A 13,284-nucleotide genomic window follows, 5' to 3' on the forward strand; every position below is an offset into this window, starting at 1 on the left:
ATAAATATTGCCTGTGACTTGGTCTAAAAGGAAAATAAAAATATTTTGCAAATAAATTGGAATGCAGAGAGAGAGAAATGATAGTATTATTCGCAGCATTCAGGTTTATGATTCTTAAGGAGGTTATCCCAAAGACACAACATCATCCTAGGATTCTGGTAATGAGCAAGAATGTAGTCTGATTCACATCCCTCGTTGTTGAATCGATCGTCGTTCACATACTCTATTTTTTGCCCTTTACTTTCGTATTGCTGAATCCATATCCCCACAGCCACATCTTCCAGTTTAAACAGCTGCAAAAACCACAAACCATCCATCTCAATTTCATACATCAACTATATTATATCATATATATACGCACCATGAGATCCCTGGCCCGGTGGCCAGCTACGATAAACTCAGCGATGTCGTGGGATACTATGTAACCCGGGCCATGAGCCCAAGGAGGATAAGTGGAATTCGGCCACTCCTCTTCGCTTATGAACCATTTGTTGTCCTTATCCCTGTTCGGAGCTGAATCAAAAGATATGCGCCCGTACACAAGCCCCTTCTCGGTCCTCCCCTCCAGCCTCGACAAAACTTCATCAATCCGTACAAAAGCATCATCGTCCATTTTCATAATGAATCTAGCAGACATTATTTCACTCTGTATAATTGCAAAGTAAATGTAAATATATATAAAGCAGTAATAGCTCATCCGAAAAAACCGATATACAGATATATATACCCCAAGGATGCAAATAGAAATGGTTTTGTAAGTAAGCAGGCTGTAGTAATCCACAAAAGGCATCAACTGGATATCTCCGTACACTTCACCTTCTCTCCACACCTTCAAGTTCACTTCTTTGTTCGTGTGCTGCAACATTAATTATAACCATTCAGTTAATAAGCATTGCTCTAGTTGACCGCAATCGAAGAACAGTAACTCACTTACAAGTCCAACAAAGAAACGGACAGCCACTTTCCCTGAACGCACACCATCATATTGCATCCAAGTCCTCCTTAGAGCCATACGCCTCTCGAAGTTATTCCCTGACGAGAAAACCCCAATAAGCAGTAGAAGCCCCTTTTCAGAAGGCGTTGCAGCTTTCAGCTGCGGAACGTCACCCACTAAATCCACATCTTCGCTAGCAGGCAGTCCTTTTGCAATGATTGAAATGGTAGTCAAGCTACCTTTCACATTCACTTTATTAACCAACCAAGGTTCAAGTCTCTGCAAATTGCTAACAATCTTGTTTCAACACACACACATATATAGACAAGTGGAAATCAAAATAGACTAGTTTTACCTCTCTATACGCAAACGATGTTTCATGCCTTCCATTTACTGTCGTGTGAAAACCTTCGACACCGGCCCAAAATGTAGCAATGAAGGGGTTACCTTCAACAAACTGGAAGGCAGCACTTACATGGCTACTCTCTTCGGAAACATTAGCTAATTTTCTGTTCGTTGGATGAGTCGTATTTGGACTGTCGTCTGCAGTTCTCCTAATAATTTGTGTGTTGCAGTTTACTAATCCATCAACTGAAACATGCAGGTTTGAAGGTGAAAAACAAAAGTCATTTCAAAACTCAAAATCTAGAAATAATTCTACAGAAACAAATGATTTCTAGCCATTCACTACCTCCATCCTCGCGAATCAATGATAAATTCAACAATCTAGTAGATTGTGCTATGTATCGTGTCTTATGGTTAACTTATAACACAGGCAGCATATCCCTAAACAACTACAATCAATATACTTCTCAACTTTTCATTTATCAATCACATCAGGTACCTTTAAGAGGACGGATTGGACCATGATCAGGGCATCTCTCCGCCTTCCCCCACCCAGATTCTTGAGTCCACGCATTCTGAACAATAACAGGTTCTATAGTCAAGTTCTCACCAGGTAACACGACATCATAGAGCAGCACGACTGGAGGCTTCAGTCGCTCCTTAATCGGCGAGCCAATCAATTCAATCTGGAAACTATCATTGCGAGTATCAGGTATCCCGATCACAGTAACAGAAGAGTCCTGAACAAGACCACAAGGGATCTCCAGAGAAGACTCATTCTCCGACAACGATGCATTAACAAAACTAGGACAGTTTCTCGCAATGCTACCATTCCCAAGCTTGGCAGCCTTGACATCCTCAATCATCACAAGCAAATCCCTACACATTACTAGAGCCTCTTTAACACCCTGTACAGTTTCAGGCAATGCATCCGATCTCGGAAACAATAATTTCATTCGGCCCCACACAAGCATCGCAGAAGGGTCTTCTAGGCTCAAGTTTTTACTTAAGCTATACAGATCCTCCAATTCTTGAAGATATCCCAACTGGGGTTTAGGCCTAGTTGGCTCAATGCCTCCATTGGCTTTGGCAATGGCATTGAGATCTGGATCCTCCTCTTTGGGTGGCTGTGGATTGAAAAAATCATATGCAGCAGAATGTTTCTTGGAGGGCTCAGGTTTACCAATCAAAGTGTAACTGAGAAACAAAATGAGAGCAAGGGCTACTATGAGCACACCACCGGTCCACTTCTTCATCCCTAAATTTTCTCCTACATACCTAAGCTAGTTCAATATGACCACCGATTAGTTCAAATAAACTTCTAAGCTGCCCGAATCTTGCACTGAATAGCTTAGAAAAACAAACATGGAGTAGAAAATTTTAGGTAAAATATTCTTACTTGCAGTAGATGAGATTGGAAGTTAGTTGTGTGGGAAGACAAAGCTGCAGTCTTTCCGCTAAAAGCCTGAGCTTTTGGGAAAGAAAGAATTGCTCCCGCCTCAGCAGCACGGGTATTCCGATATTATTGATAACGTAAAATGAGGCATTTTCTTGCAAACTAACTCTATAAAGAAAATGAAAAGAAAGCAGTACACTCAGTTGTTATAAAGCTTCAATCTTGGAGCGTTTTGTATTGATCGGTTGGAAAGAGAAATGGCAACTGTCGTTGAAGTTTTTTAAGCGTAAGAAAAAGAAATGCTTTCTAAATATTTTATTAATAACAGTACAATTTAAATTCACAAGTCTGCTCTGCGCTAGTGTTGCCCACGGTTCACGAACCGGCGGTTCCGGTTCGGAACCACCGGTTCCGGTTCGGTCGATGGCGGACCGGAACCGAACCGTGAGGCTATTTCACGGTTCCGGTTCCGGTTCGAAAACCGGCGGTTCCGGTTCCGGTTCGGAACCGCCGGTTTTCCGGCGGTTTTGGCGGTTCCGGTTTTTGAACCGGCGGTTTTACCGGTTCAATTATTTATTCTTTTAAAAAAATTTGAAATTTGGCTTTATACAATAAATCGGAACAAGACAATGCATAATTCAAGCACAAATAAGACGAATAAGGAGAAAATGAAATAAATTTTATTGATTTTGAGTTGTAACGGACAACGATACATTACAATTTACAATACATAAGTATATAATACAACACCATACAACAATATAATATAATTTACAAGTGTCGTCGCCTCGTGGGACTCGGAAGGTAAATAAAAAAAACATGAAATGGGGGGGGGAAAAGGAAAAATTGAAAAGGGCTTGGGATCAACTTAAACTTTCAAAGTTAAACTTTTCAAATTTAAGTTGAGTTGTCTACGTATCCACAATTTTATTGAGGAATCAAAGCCCACGTAGTTCTCTTACCTTAGGATCAACCCTTTTTTCTTGCAAAATGTTGCTCATTTTCTAAGCAAACACATATCAGCACGCCATATACACATTGCTGCATTTCTAATAGGGGCAATTTGATCTTCCAAAGCAATCAATGCATCTCGAACACACATAGTCAGAATATTATTCAAGCATGGAAAAAATTAGCACTAATAGATAGTTTGTTCTGATTTTTTCCATGCTAGATGCTTGAATAATGTTCTGACTATGTGTGTTCGAGATGCATTGATTGCTTTGGAAGATCAAATTGCCCCTATTAGAAATGCAGCAATGTGTATATGGCGTGCTGATATGTGTTTGCTTAGAAAATGGGCAACATTTTGCAAGAAAAAATGGTTGATTCCGAGAAGAATTGTACTTGAAGATCATTAAAATATATTCCCCATTTGATAAATATCTTATTGGTGAAAAAGTGGGTATCTTTGAGGCAGATGGTACTGGAACACAAATTTATATATGGAATCTGGATGAATGAGGATCAGATTATAGTTTAAAATGGGAAGCTGGGTTCATTGGCAGCCAGTTAACCCAGCTTCCCATTTTAAACTATAATCTGATCCCCATTCATCCAGATTTCATATATAAATTTGTGTTCCAGTACCATCTGCCCCAAAGATATCCACTTTTTCACCAATAAGATACTTATCAAATGGGGAATATATTTTAATGATCTTCAAGTACAACTTAGCCGCAACAACGATACATTACAATTACAAATAAAAAAACATGAAATGGGGGGGAAAAAATAATTGAAAAGGGCTTGAGCTCAACTTAAACTTTCGAAGTTAAACTTTTCAAATTTAAGTTGAGGTGCCTACGTATCCACAATTTTATTGAGGAATCAAAGCCCACGTAGTTCTCTTACCTTTCTTACCTTTTTGGTCGGCTGTGCTCGCCGTTCACCGCCCCCCGTCGACTCATTGCTAATGTTGAGTGCTCTCGCTCTCGCTTCTGACCTCGTCATCGCCATCGGAAGAAAATTCTTCACCATCACTCTCTACACGGAAGTCGAAATCCGGCTCTTGTGCTCTCATGTCCGCCTTTGCCCAATCGTCAAGTAACATAGTGGCTTTCATGTTCTTGGCGGAGAGATTGCTCCTTTTGTCGTCTAGGACACAACCGCCGACACTAAAAGCTTGTTCAACGGCGACGGTGGAAGCGGGAACGGCGAATATCTCCTTAGCCATGATGGAGAGTATCGGAAACTCTTTGTCATGTATTCCCCACCAATTAAGGACGTCAATTTGTTGAGTAGGAGGACATGCATCTTGAAAAATAGAGCGCGATTCCAAATATATATCTAATTCACTAGTCGCTCTAGTCCTATTGGTTGTAGTACCGTATAGATCTTGCAATTGTGATACTACGTCGGGATCGATCATGATATTGGTAAAATCCCCTCCACCAAAATCAAATGTAGACGGACTAGGAGGAGCACGTACCTGGTGAGCGGTGTTATACCGCATTTCATATTCCGCGTAGAGAGAACGAAGTGCACTATCTAACCTTAGTTTGATTTCATCAACATCCGGAATACTTAGTTCGAAGCATTCTTCTCTTGTCAAGCCCATTTCGCGGAGTTGAGAAAAATCCAAAGCGTGCAAACAACCATAGTACATGTCTAAAATTTTATAAACACCATGCAACTTCCACTTTGGATCCAAGCATTTTGCAATCAAAAACACATTTGGAATACGTGAAAAATATTTTAACCATTTTTCAACCATGTAAAACAAAATAGCCTTCAACTCAATGAATTGAGTATTTTTCACACCAGTTTTAAAACCAATTGCCACATACATGCAATGCTCCAAAACGCGCACAGAAGTAGGATAATAAACACCGGATAACTCAACAGTGGCATTTTTGAAAGCGCGGAATAATCGAAATAAATCCATGCTGTGGTCCCAACAAGCGGGTATCAAAATCAAATCAGAAGGAACATGAGGACAACTTCTAAAAAAATCACATAAATACTCAATGTGGTTCAAAGTCGACTCCAACATATCATATGTCGAGTTCCAACGAGTTGAAACATCCAAACGAAAGTTGGTGTACCTGCATTGCTTACTATGACAATATCTCTTCCAAGATCTACCAATAGGAGCTTTGTTATGAATCAATTTCACAGCAGTTCTAATAGGATCAACATACTTTTGCCACAAATCGATCGCATCTTGAACACACAAATTCAAAATATGGGCAATACATCGCACATGAAAATATTTGCCATCAATAACAGGAGAACATGCACTGATTAGTTCATCTATGCTAGCAGTGTTAGCGCTAGCATTGTCAAAACTAATTGAAAAAATTTTATTGATCAATTGAAATTCATTCAAAACTTGAATGATCAATTGAGCAATTGCTTGTGCAGTGTGTGGTGCGAGAAATTCCCGAAATGCAATCAAACGTTTGTTTAAAGTCCAACTGTGATCAACGAAATGCACAGTGATGCCCATATACGAATTTTTACAAAAACAATCAGTCCACACATCAGAACAAATAGAAACTTTATGCCCTAAGTTAATAATAAACGTACCTAATTGCGCCTTCTTTTCCAAGCATTGTCGAACAACGGCCCGAGTCATTGAAGTTCGACTCAATTTTCTTGCAGCGGCATTATAAACTTGCCGCATACTCGACTCAAAAGCATCGTTATCAAAAGCATTGAATGGAAAATGTTTCATAACGGCAAATCTAGACATCACATTAAGAGCATTTTTGTGATCATATTTCAAAAGAGTATTGCTACACGTACCTGATGTTTGGGATGAACCCGTCCCACTCCCGGTCCCGACTCCATGTTGAAAGTTGAGTTGAGTTTGGGTTGGAGCGATACCAAACTCGACCGGATGCGCTTTCTCCATGTGACGGGTAAATGTACCGTATCCTCCACCCCTTCGGAATGTGTATACGTTTTCGCAATAGTTGCAATACACATTATAAGTGTTAGGATCGTTACCATCATGTACCTTCTTGAAATGTTTCACCATGATGTTTGAGGTTAAAGACCTTTCAGCTGGTCTAGGAGGTTGAGGAGGTTGTCCACGACCACGACTACCACGCCGACTCCTTGGTGGTGGTGGGGGTGGCATTTCTTGAACCTCTTCTACCTCCTCCCCCTCCTCCTCGTCGTCATCATCATCATCGTCTTCATCAACATTCACAGGGGTTGGACTTTGTTGGGAATAGGCACCGCGACCGGGAGCACCACTACCGGTACCAACATAAGCATCGTCTTGGTATTGAGAGCGAGAGAGAGCAATAGCATGTGCCACATCTTGCTCTTCTCGAGCCTACAAAATAATATTTGTATTGTAAATACAAAATAAAATTATGAACAATAATGTAATGTAATTCAAAATTAATTAAATTAGTAGATAATAAATATTAACCTGCCACTCATCCATGTTCATTTGAGAAATTTCATCAATAACGGATCTCCGAGATGGCCTCTTGGCCTTTCCCTTTCCCTTATCAACACGACCTTCTCGGGATGAAGACATATTGCTATGTAGAAATGTAGAAATATGGAATAATATTTTTTTTTGTTTTAGCAATAGAGAAAGGAAGACAACTTATAGAACTACGGGAACAAGTATAAGTGTATAACAATGCGTAATAAGAGTAGCACTTGCGTAATTAAATGGAAGCACAATAGCACAAATGAGAAATTGGAGACAAAGAGAGATAATTAGAGATTGAAGAGAGAAACTCTTATTAGCACAAGAGTGGGGTGAATGTAAATGAGGATAGAGGGGGGTATTTATAGATAAAAATGGGGGGGGAATGGAAGAATTCGAATTTGAAATTTGAAAAAAAAAATTTGAATTTTCGGCAAAACCGGCGGTTTTTGGCGGAAAACCGCCGGAACCGCCGGTTTCCGGGCAAAACCGCCGGTTTCCGGGACAAAACCGCCGGTTTTCCGGGACAAAACCGCCGGTTCGGTCAACGAAACCGTCTGCAAAAGCTGCGTCATGTCGCCTCGTTTCTCGCGCCACAACCGGAACCCCCTGAACCGGCGGTTAACCGCCGGTTTTCAAGATTAACCGGCGGTTAACCGCCGGTTCACAACCCAAAAACCGCCGGAACCGGCCGGTTTTTCAGCTGAAAAGCTGCCGCCGGTCTGCCCCATCCACACGCCTTGAAATACGCGCCCGAACCGGCGGTTCCGCCGGTTAACCGCCGGTTCCGAACCGTCCGGAACCGCCGGTTCGGTGACGGTTCCGGTTCGAAATATCTTGAACCGGAACCGGACCGCGACCCGAATTCCGACGGTTCCGGTTCGGGAAAATGGCCACGGTTCCGGTTCGGAACCGGAACCGGTGGGCATGTCTGCTCTGCGCCTTAGTTTTATTCATTAGAGTGTCCACGATGGTGGCCCTTAAAGGCCATCAAATGTGGTCCGGACACCATTCATGACTCTTATATGGCCCTCCGCAATGATAAAAGTCAAAATTATAACAAAAATAATAAGTGCCACCAAATGTGGCCCTCTAAAAATAAAATTTAATTTATTTTCTTTTTTTTTAATAATGTTATTTTTTAATTTAACTATATTAAATTTTAGTAGACTAATAATTTGGGAAACAAACATAATTTAATAAAGTTACGCGCAACAGCGAGGGATTCGTCGTCGTTGTACTTCTCGCCCCGCCGATCACCACCGCCTCGGCCACCGCCGGTTTTCGGCTCTCCGTCTCCGCCTCGCCCGCCGCCGGTGGGCCCATGCTCTCTGCCAACTCGCCTCCCACCGCCACCGCCTCGCCTTCCACCGCCGCCGCCGCCTCGCCTCCCACCGCCGCCTCACCCCCCACCACCGTCGGTTCGGCGGCCCCCGGTGGGGGCCTCCATCTCCACACTACCGGATGTCGGGGTCTCCGGTGTACCCATCAACTGTTCCCATGTGTATCTATCAGATTCAGACAGAGGAGACGGGGAGTATTGGAATTGGGAGGATTGGAAGTGCTGGGACGGGTTGTTGATCGCGTCCATATTCGGTCGGTAGTCACCAAACCCCGATGGTTGGCGAACCAAGTTCCTCTGCTGGGATGGCTGGACCCGGAATTGGGGCGATTGTGGACTCCACGTCTGATTGGGGAAGTTGTTGTATCCCGAGTCTCCATACCCCGGAGAATTACCATCTTCACCTTGCATTTTTTGTAGTGTTTGGAAGTGTAAAATGAAGGGATTGGAAGTGTAGAAAGAAGTGAAAAAATGGAAATGGAAGTGTATATTTATAAAAAAAATTCGAAATTAAAAAAAAAAATATAATCGGCAGCCCAGTAGCGAAACGCGGCTCGATGCAATGGAGGGCCGCGGCTCACCCGGCTCAGCCGCGTGAAGGCCGCGGCCGCGGCCCGACTCTCGGCGCTCTGCAATGGGGGGCCGCGCGCCTCGGCTCCCCCATTGTGGACACAACTCAGTTTTCTTGGAATAAGACAGGAGTATAAGATTGAGTATCTTTTGTTTTGTCATATCAATATCATTTTCAATTAAAAATATTTATCCTATCCACCAAAAATACATAATAATTGCATTATTAAGCATTCATGAGTATAGGACATTTAAATTATGGACATAACTCACTAGCTTAATGCTTCAAGTCCAACTACTGAAGCACAAACTTTTTTACAAAGAGAGGGTTGGACAAAAAAATAAAAGAAAATGCTACTCAACCATGACTAAGTAAAGAATAATCAGTCACACGAGTTCATTTCCAAAATTTGCTACTTATTACAGTCAGTGGCAAAATTATAAATAAAATGGAGGGCCATGAAAGATCAATCTTGCTTCACTGACAATCTCTCTGCAAAAATAAGAGTAGGAGGATCAATAGTAGTAGCAGTAGCAGCTTCCAATTAACTAAACTATATAAACAAACAAGTAACCATACTTATGAGCTCGTAGGTCACAATCATTGTCGTTCCGTAGAAAGACATGTTGAGGAACCGAGGGCCAAATCCTCGGTAGAAGCCTATCCATCCATCCTCTTTAAGAAGGGCCCTTGCAGTCTTCATTATCGAAGGTCTTCCTACACCATAATTATCAATTACCTAAACCCGAACAGGTTAATGCCAACGCCAAAAACAGTAACTGGATATCTCAGCCCTAATCAGAAAGCCGTTACCTGTAGTCTCGTCTTGACAGTATCTATAGGAGTAGTAATCAATGAAGAACAAGCACCAGCAACCATGCCAGCTGTAGCTTGAACACTAACCAATTCTACATGTGATGGTTTCTTTTCCATATCATCAGTGTAGCCCAGGCTCCTATATATCGTCAAAACAAGCATAACTCAACGATCTAATAACACAAAGTTTGGCTCTGTATAATATAGCTCTTAAATTACCTCCAGATCATGTGTTGGGCTGAACCATAGGAACCCCACCAAAGAGCCGATGCAGGAGATTGGTATGTAGCTGTTAGTCCAAAACCTCTGTATAAGCCACGAAATCCTTCAGCTCTTATCACTTTGCGTACAACATCAAATGGACCCTTGCAAATTGTAGTTCCGGGAACTCCTTGGACCATTAACCTCTGGCAAACCTATACATCAAGCAATTTTAACAAACCAAACGAATTTTAAGAAACAAACAGGTGGCTGATAATTCATCAGAAAACTTCTGACTAATTGACAATGAAGGCAAGACAGACTTGGATGTGTGCACAAAACTGTGACGGATACGCAGAAATTACAGACCACGACTCTACTGGGAGTGATAGTTGAACGCATAATATTTTGTTGGGAAACTGAAAGAATTCCAAAACAATATCACAACACTAATCAGGGAAACGGAAGAATTAGAATACCCACCACATCCAAGGGAACAAAGTATACACAAGATAATAAATTGGAAACCATTCCCGCAACTCCATTTGCAATACCGATTCTTGTTGCTTCTGGCATATCCAGGCCTTTTGTGTATTTCAGGGTCATATCCTTTGACATTTCGAGCGAAGTTAAAGCCAGCACTCGACCTGGCAATGATCCAATGGCCGATGTGGCAAAGCCTCTGAAAATACCAGGAATGCCATCACTCCTGATAATGTGCCTGAAAACAGATAGTCCATTCATCCTAGATATGTCTGATCCAGCTACTTGCATTCTTGTCTTCACAACCGCGGTAGGGTGTATTAAAGCCGACTGCATTGTGAACAGAATAGCCCCAATCACATGAAACCTCGTCTTATCCAGCCTATGTTACAGAACAACGAAATCAATCAAACAGTCAAATTTCATGACTAGATTTTAACTTGCTCGAATCATAGCTTAGCAATCATATGCATCAAACAATCAGATACAACAATGACAAATAACACAGCCACAACAAGAACACTTACTGACATAACAAATAAGCCTAGAAAATGCTAGTTTTGAGTTTCAAGACCTCTAATATCATGATATATCTCGGTTGCCCTAAGCGATCACACTCAAAGCCGCTAAGAAATGGGGATAATACTAACTAAGAATCAAGCTATCTAATTAGAGTTATTACAATTTTAATAAATTCTATGCAAGTAATCCAACTGCAGTTAAGAAAACAAATAAACATTAAAGTCATATTCCCTAAAAAGAAAATCAAAAGGAATGGAGTGAAATATCACAAAGCAGAGAGCCTAAACAATGATCACCGGAAGCAAAAAAGAAAAAGGAAACGACAAGGAAAGGGGCGAAATATAGTGACATTATAGAGAAATTAGAAGTAAAAAGGAACCTATCCCAGTTGACGTCGGTGTCGGCGAGAGCCAATTGGGGAGGGGTGGCGGCGTCTGCGGCTTCCATGGCCATTTCTTTTTCCGATCACTCAAGCGATGAAGAAATGCTTTTTTTTTTCTTTTTCTTAACTAAGTAAGAAAGAGAAGAGGTTTAAAGCGGTGCATCATTTTCATACTCGGGATTTACGATTTCTTTACAGCTGCTTCGGCCACCTCCAGAAAAGGGAGCTTCCTCATGTTCGGGAGACTTCCCTTTCTTATATTTTTACCACAATAATTAGGTCATTATCAAATATATATACGACATAAATAGCGAGGTTAATAAAATCTTGTCAATAATTAAAGCAAATCCTGTTGAAAAGGAAGTTTGTTTTCTTTTGGAATTCCGACTTTCCATTTTTTGTGTTTTAATTTCATCTTAAGAATTGTCCAGAACATAAATTATTGGCATACTAATCTTTTAAGTAATACTAGTAATAAGCTATTAATTAAAAATAAAGAGTCTGGATACGTCCTTTTGTGTTCCTATCAAAAGAAAGTGCATCATCCTTAAGTATTCATATACTCATATTAAAAATGCATCATGAATTAGTGAAATCATTTAAATTATAGTTACAGCTAGTACCTCTAATAATATATGGTAATATTTCTTGAGCTTTTTAAGTGTCACTTTTTATTCTTCAGATTATTTTGCTAAGAGATGTGAAGAAAAGTTACTTGAAAAAATTAGTGGAATGACGGTCTCACATTTATATATTAGTTTTATAATAGAATATGAGTGTAAATAGTTGGTGGAAAGTATGGTCCATTTACATAAATAAATAATTAAAAAAGAAAGTGGACAATTTTTCACGGACGGACTAAAATGGAAAACAACTTTTTATGGTTATTGTTATGGTTATTTATGTTTTATATGTCAAAAACACTAAAGGGAAGGTGAATGTTTGATGATAATGATCGACCTGTGTCGTAACCGAAGAGGAGGCCGCCAATGCCGGCGGACAAGGCGAGCCTCGTGATATAAGGCGTTTGCCATGATGTCCTCCAGCATTCTGTGAACTCGGTCTTGTCTGCAGCCGCGACTGCGCCGCCCTCGACCATCTTGCCTTTATTGTTACACACTCACTAAATTAATCTATGTAGCTGTATATCCACAAATACTCATCCAATTTATACAGTCACAACAACAAAGTACAAGAAGAAGAGGAGATTGCTATTTACTTATTAGGAATATAGAGTGAATCTGGTGTGTGATGCACCCCATGTTTAAATACTAGAATAACACATGCACTCACACTGGAACATAGCAAATCAAACTAACTGCGACCATGAGTTCTATTTTAACCTATATTTAGTTTAAGATGCTATATATACGTACGTTGAAAAAGTCATATTTTGTGTTGTGATATACCATATCCAATTTATTTATTGACGAGTTCACAGAATCATGAAAGTAGGTTTTGGTCTCGTGTAATATGATGTTAACGACAAATGTTACTTGGATAGTTATGCCCCACGTATAAGTATACTACTAGTACAATGATACAAAATCGATAGTTCTTAAAAGAATATTTTCGATAGTTTAAGATATAATTGACGATATGCAAATATGTTTAAGGTTTAAAGTGATATTTTTAATTTGTTTTTATAAAACTTGCAAATTATGAGTAAAAATTATAGTTATAGTTCGTGATATCACGGTTATAGAATTATAGATGGGGTCATTATTATTAATCTTCTTTCAAATATTATAGTGCAAATTTAACCAGAAGTTTTAAGTATCACTTAATAAAACTAACTAATTAATAATATTACATTACATAGATTAAAAGGCTTCAGTTTTCAAAATTAAGTAAACGCTTCTTCTTCCGTGTGGATAAAAAGAGTAAATAAGAGTA

The 13,284-nt window shown here is 40.2% G+C and overlaps 2 protein-coding genes across 7 annotated transcripts; both read right to left on the reverse strand.

The window, feature by feature from the left end:
* Nucleotides 1–70: 70 nt before the first annotated feature.
* Nucleotides 71–2,951, reverse strand: LOC121771954 (hydroxyproline O-galactosyltransferase GALT3-like). Of its 2 annotated transcripts, none has more exons than XM_042168858.1 (7): nucleotides 2,679–2,951; nucleotides 1,779–2,557; nucleotides 1,290–1,525; nucleotides 935–1,213; nucleotides 728–856; nucleotides 362–646; nucleotides 71–293 (listed from the first exon to the last, which is right to left on the reverse strand). In XM_042168858.1, exons 2-7 carry the CDS (start codon nucleotides 2,533–2,535, stop codon nucleotides 87–89), a joined length of 1,893 nt encoding a protein of 630 aa, XP_042024792.1. In that variant the 5' UTR covers nucleotides 2,536–2,557; nucleotides 2,679–2,951; the 3' UTR covers nucleotides 71–86. The 2 variants fall into 2 exon arrangements, with proteins under 2 accessions (XP_042024792.1, XP_042024791.1); XM_042168857.1 differs by having other exon boundaries at nucleotides 1,779–2,562.
* Nucleotides 2,952–9,191: 6,240 nt separating this feature from the next.
* On the reverse strand, nucleotides 9,192–11,633 carry LOC121770933 (solute carrier family 25 member 44-like). Of its 5 annotated transcripts, none has more exons than XR_006043890.1 (6): nucleotides 11,386–11,633; nucleotides 10,485–10,866; nucleotides 10,020–10,216; nucleotides 9,798–9,939; nucleotides 9,564–9,697; nucleotides 9,192–9,476 (listed from the first exon to the last, which is right to left on the reverse strand). XR_006043890.1 is itself a non-coding variant. In XM_042167708.1 (6 exons), exons 2-6 carry the CDS (start codon nucleotides 10,773–10,775, stop codon nucleotides 9,451–9,453), a joined length of 816 nt encoding a protein of 271 aa, XP_042023642.1. In that variant the 5' UTR covers nucleotides 10,776–10,814; nucleotides 11,386–11,633; the 3' UTR covers nucleotides 9,192–9,450. The 5 variants fall into 5 exon arrangements, 3 of the variants coding, with proteins under 3 accessions (XP_042023642.1, XP_042023640.1, XP_042023641.1); XM_042167708.1 differs by having other exon boundaries at nucleotides 9,564–9,723; nucleotides 10,485–10,814; XM_042167706.1 differs by having other exon boundaries at nucleotides 9,564–9,723.
* Nucleotides 11,634–13,284: the final 1,651 nt, after the last annotated feature.

This window comes from Salvia splendens, chromosome 16 (assembly GCF_004379255.2).
Source record: "Salvia splendens isolate huo1 chromosome 16, SspV2, whole genome shotgun sequence".
In the NCBI taxonomy this organism is placed as follows: domain Eukaryota; kingdom Viridiplantae; phylum Streptophyta; class Magnoliopsida; order Lamiales; family Lamiaceae; genus Salvia; species Salvia splendens.

Coding starts and splice junctions, on each gene's coding strand:
- LOC121771954 (XM_042168858.1), bottom strand. CDS start 2,535: ATGAAGAAGTGGACCGGTGGTGTGCTCATAGTAGCCCTTGCTCTCATT. Junction 1,526..1,778: donor TCCAATCCGTCCTCTTAAAG/GTACCTGATGTG, acceptor TGCATGTTTCAG/TTGATGGATTAGTAAACTGC. Junction 1,214..1,289: donor CATCGTTTGCGTATAGAGAG/GTAAAACTAGTC, acceptor AGCAATTTGCAG/AGACTTGAACCTTGGTTGGT.
- LOC121770933 (XM_042167706.1), bottom strand. CDS start 11,459: ATGGCCATGGAAGCCGCAGACGCCGCCACCCCTCCCCAATTGGCTCTC. Junction 10,867..11,385: donor ACCGACGTCAACTGGGATAG/GTTCCTTTTTAC, acceptor TCTGTAACATAG/GCTGGATAAGACGAGGTTTC. Junction 9,940..10,019: donor GCCCAACACATGATCTGGAG/GTAATTTAAGAG, acceptor GACGATATATAG/GAGCCTGGGCTACACTGATG.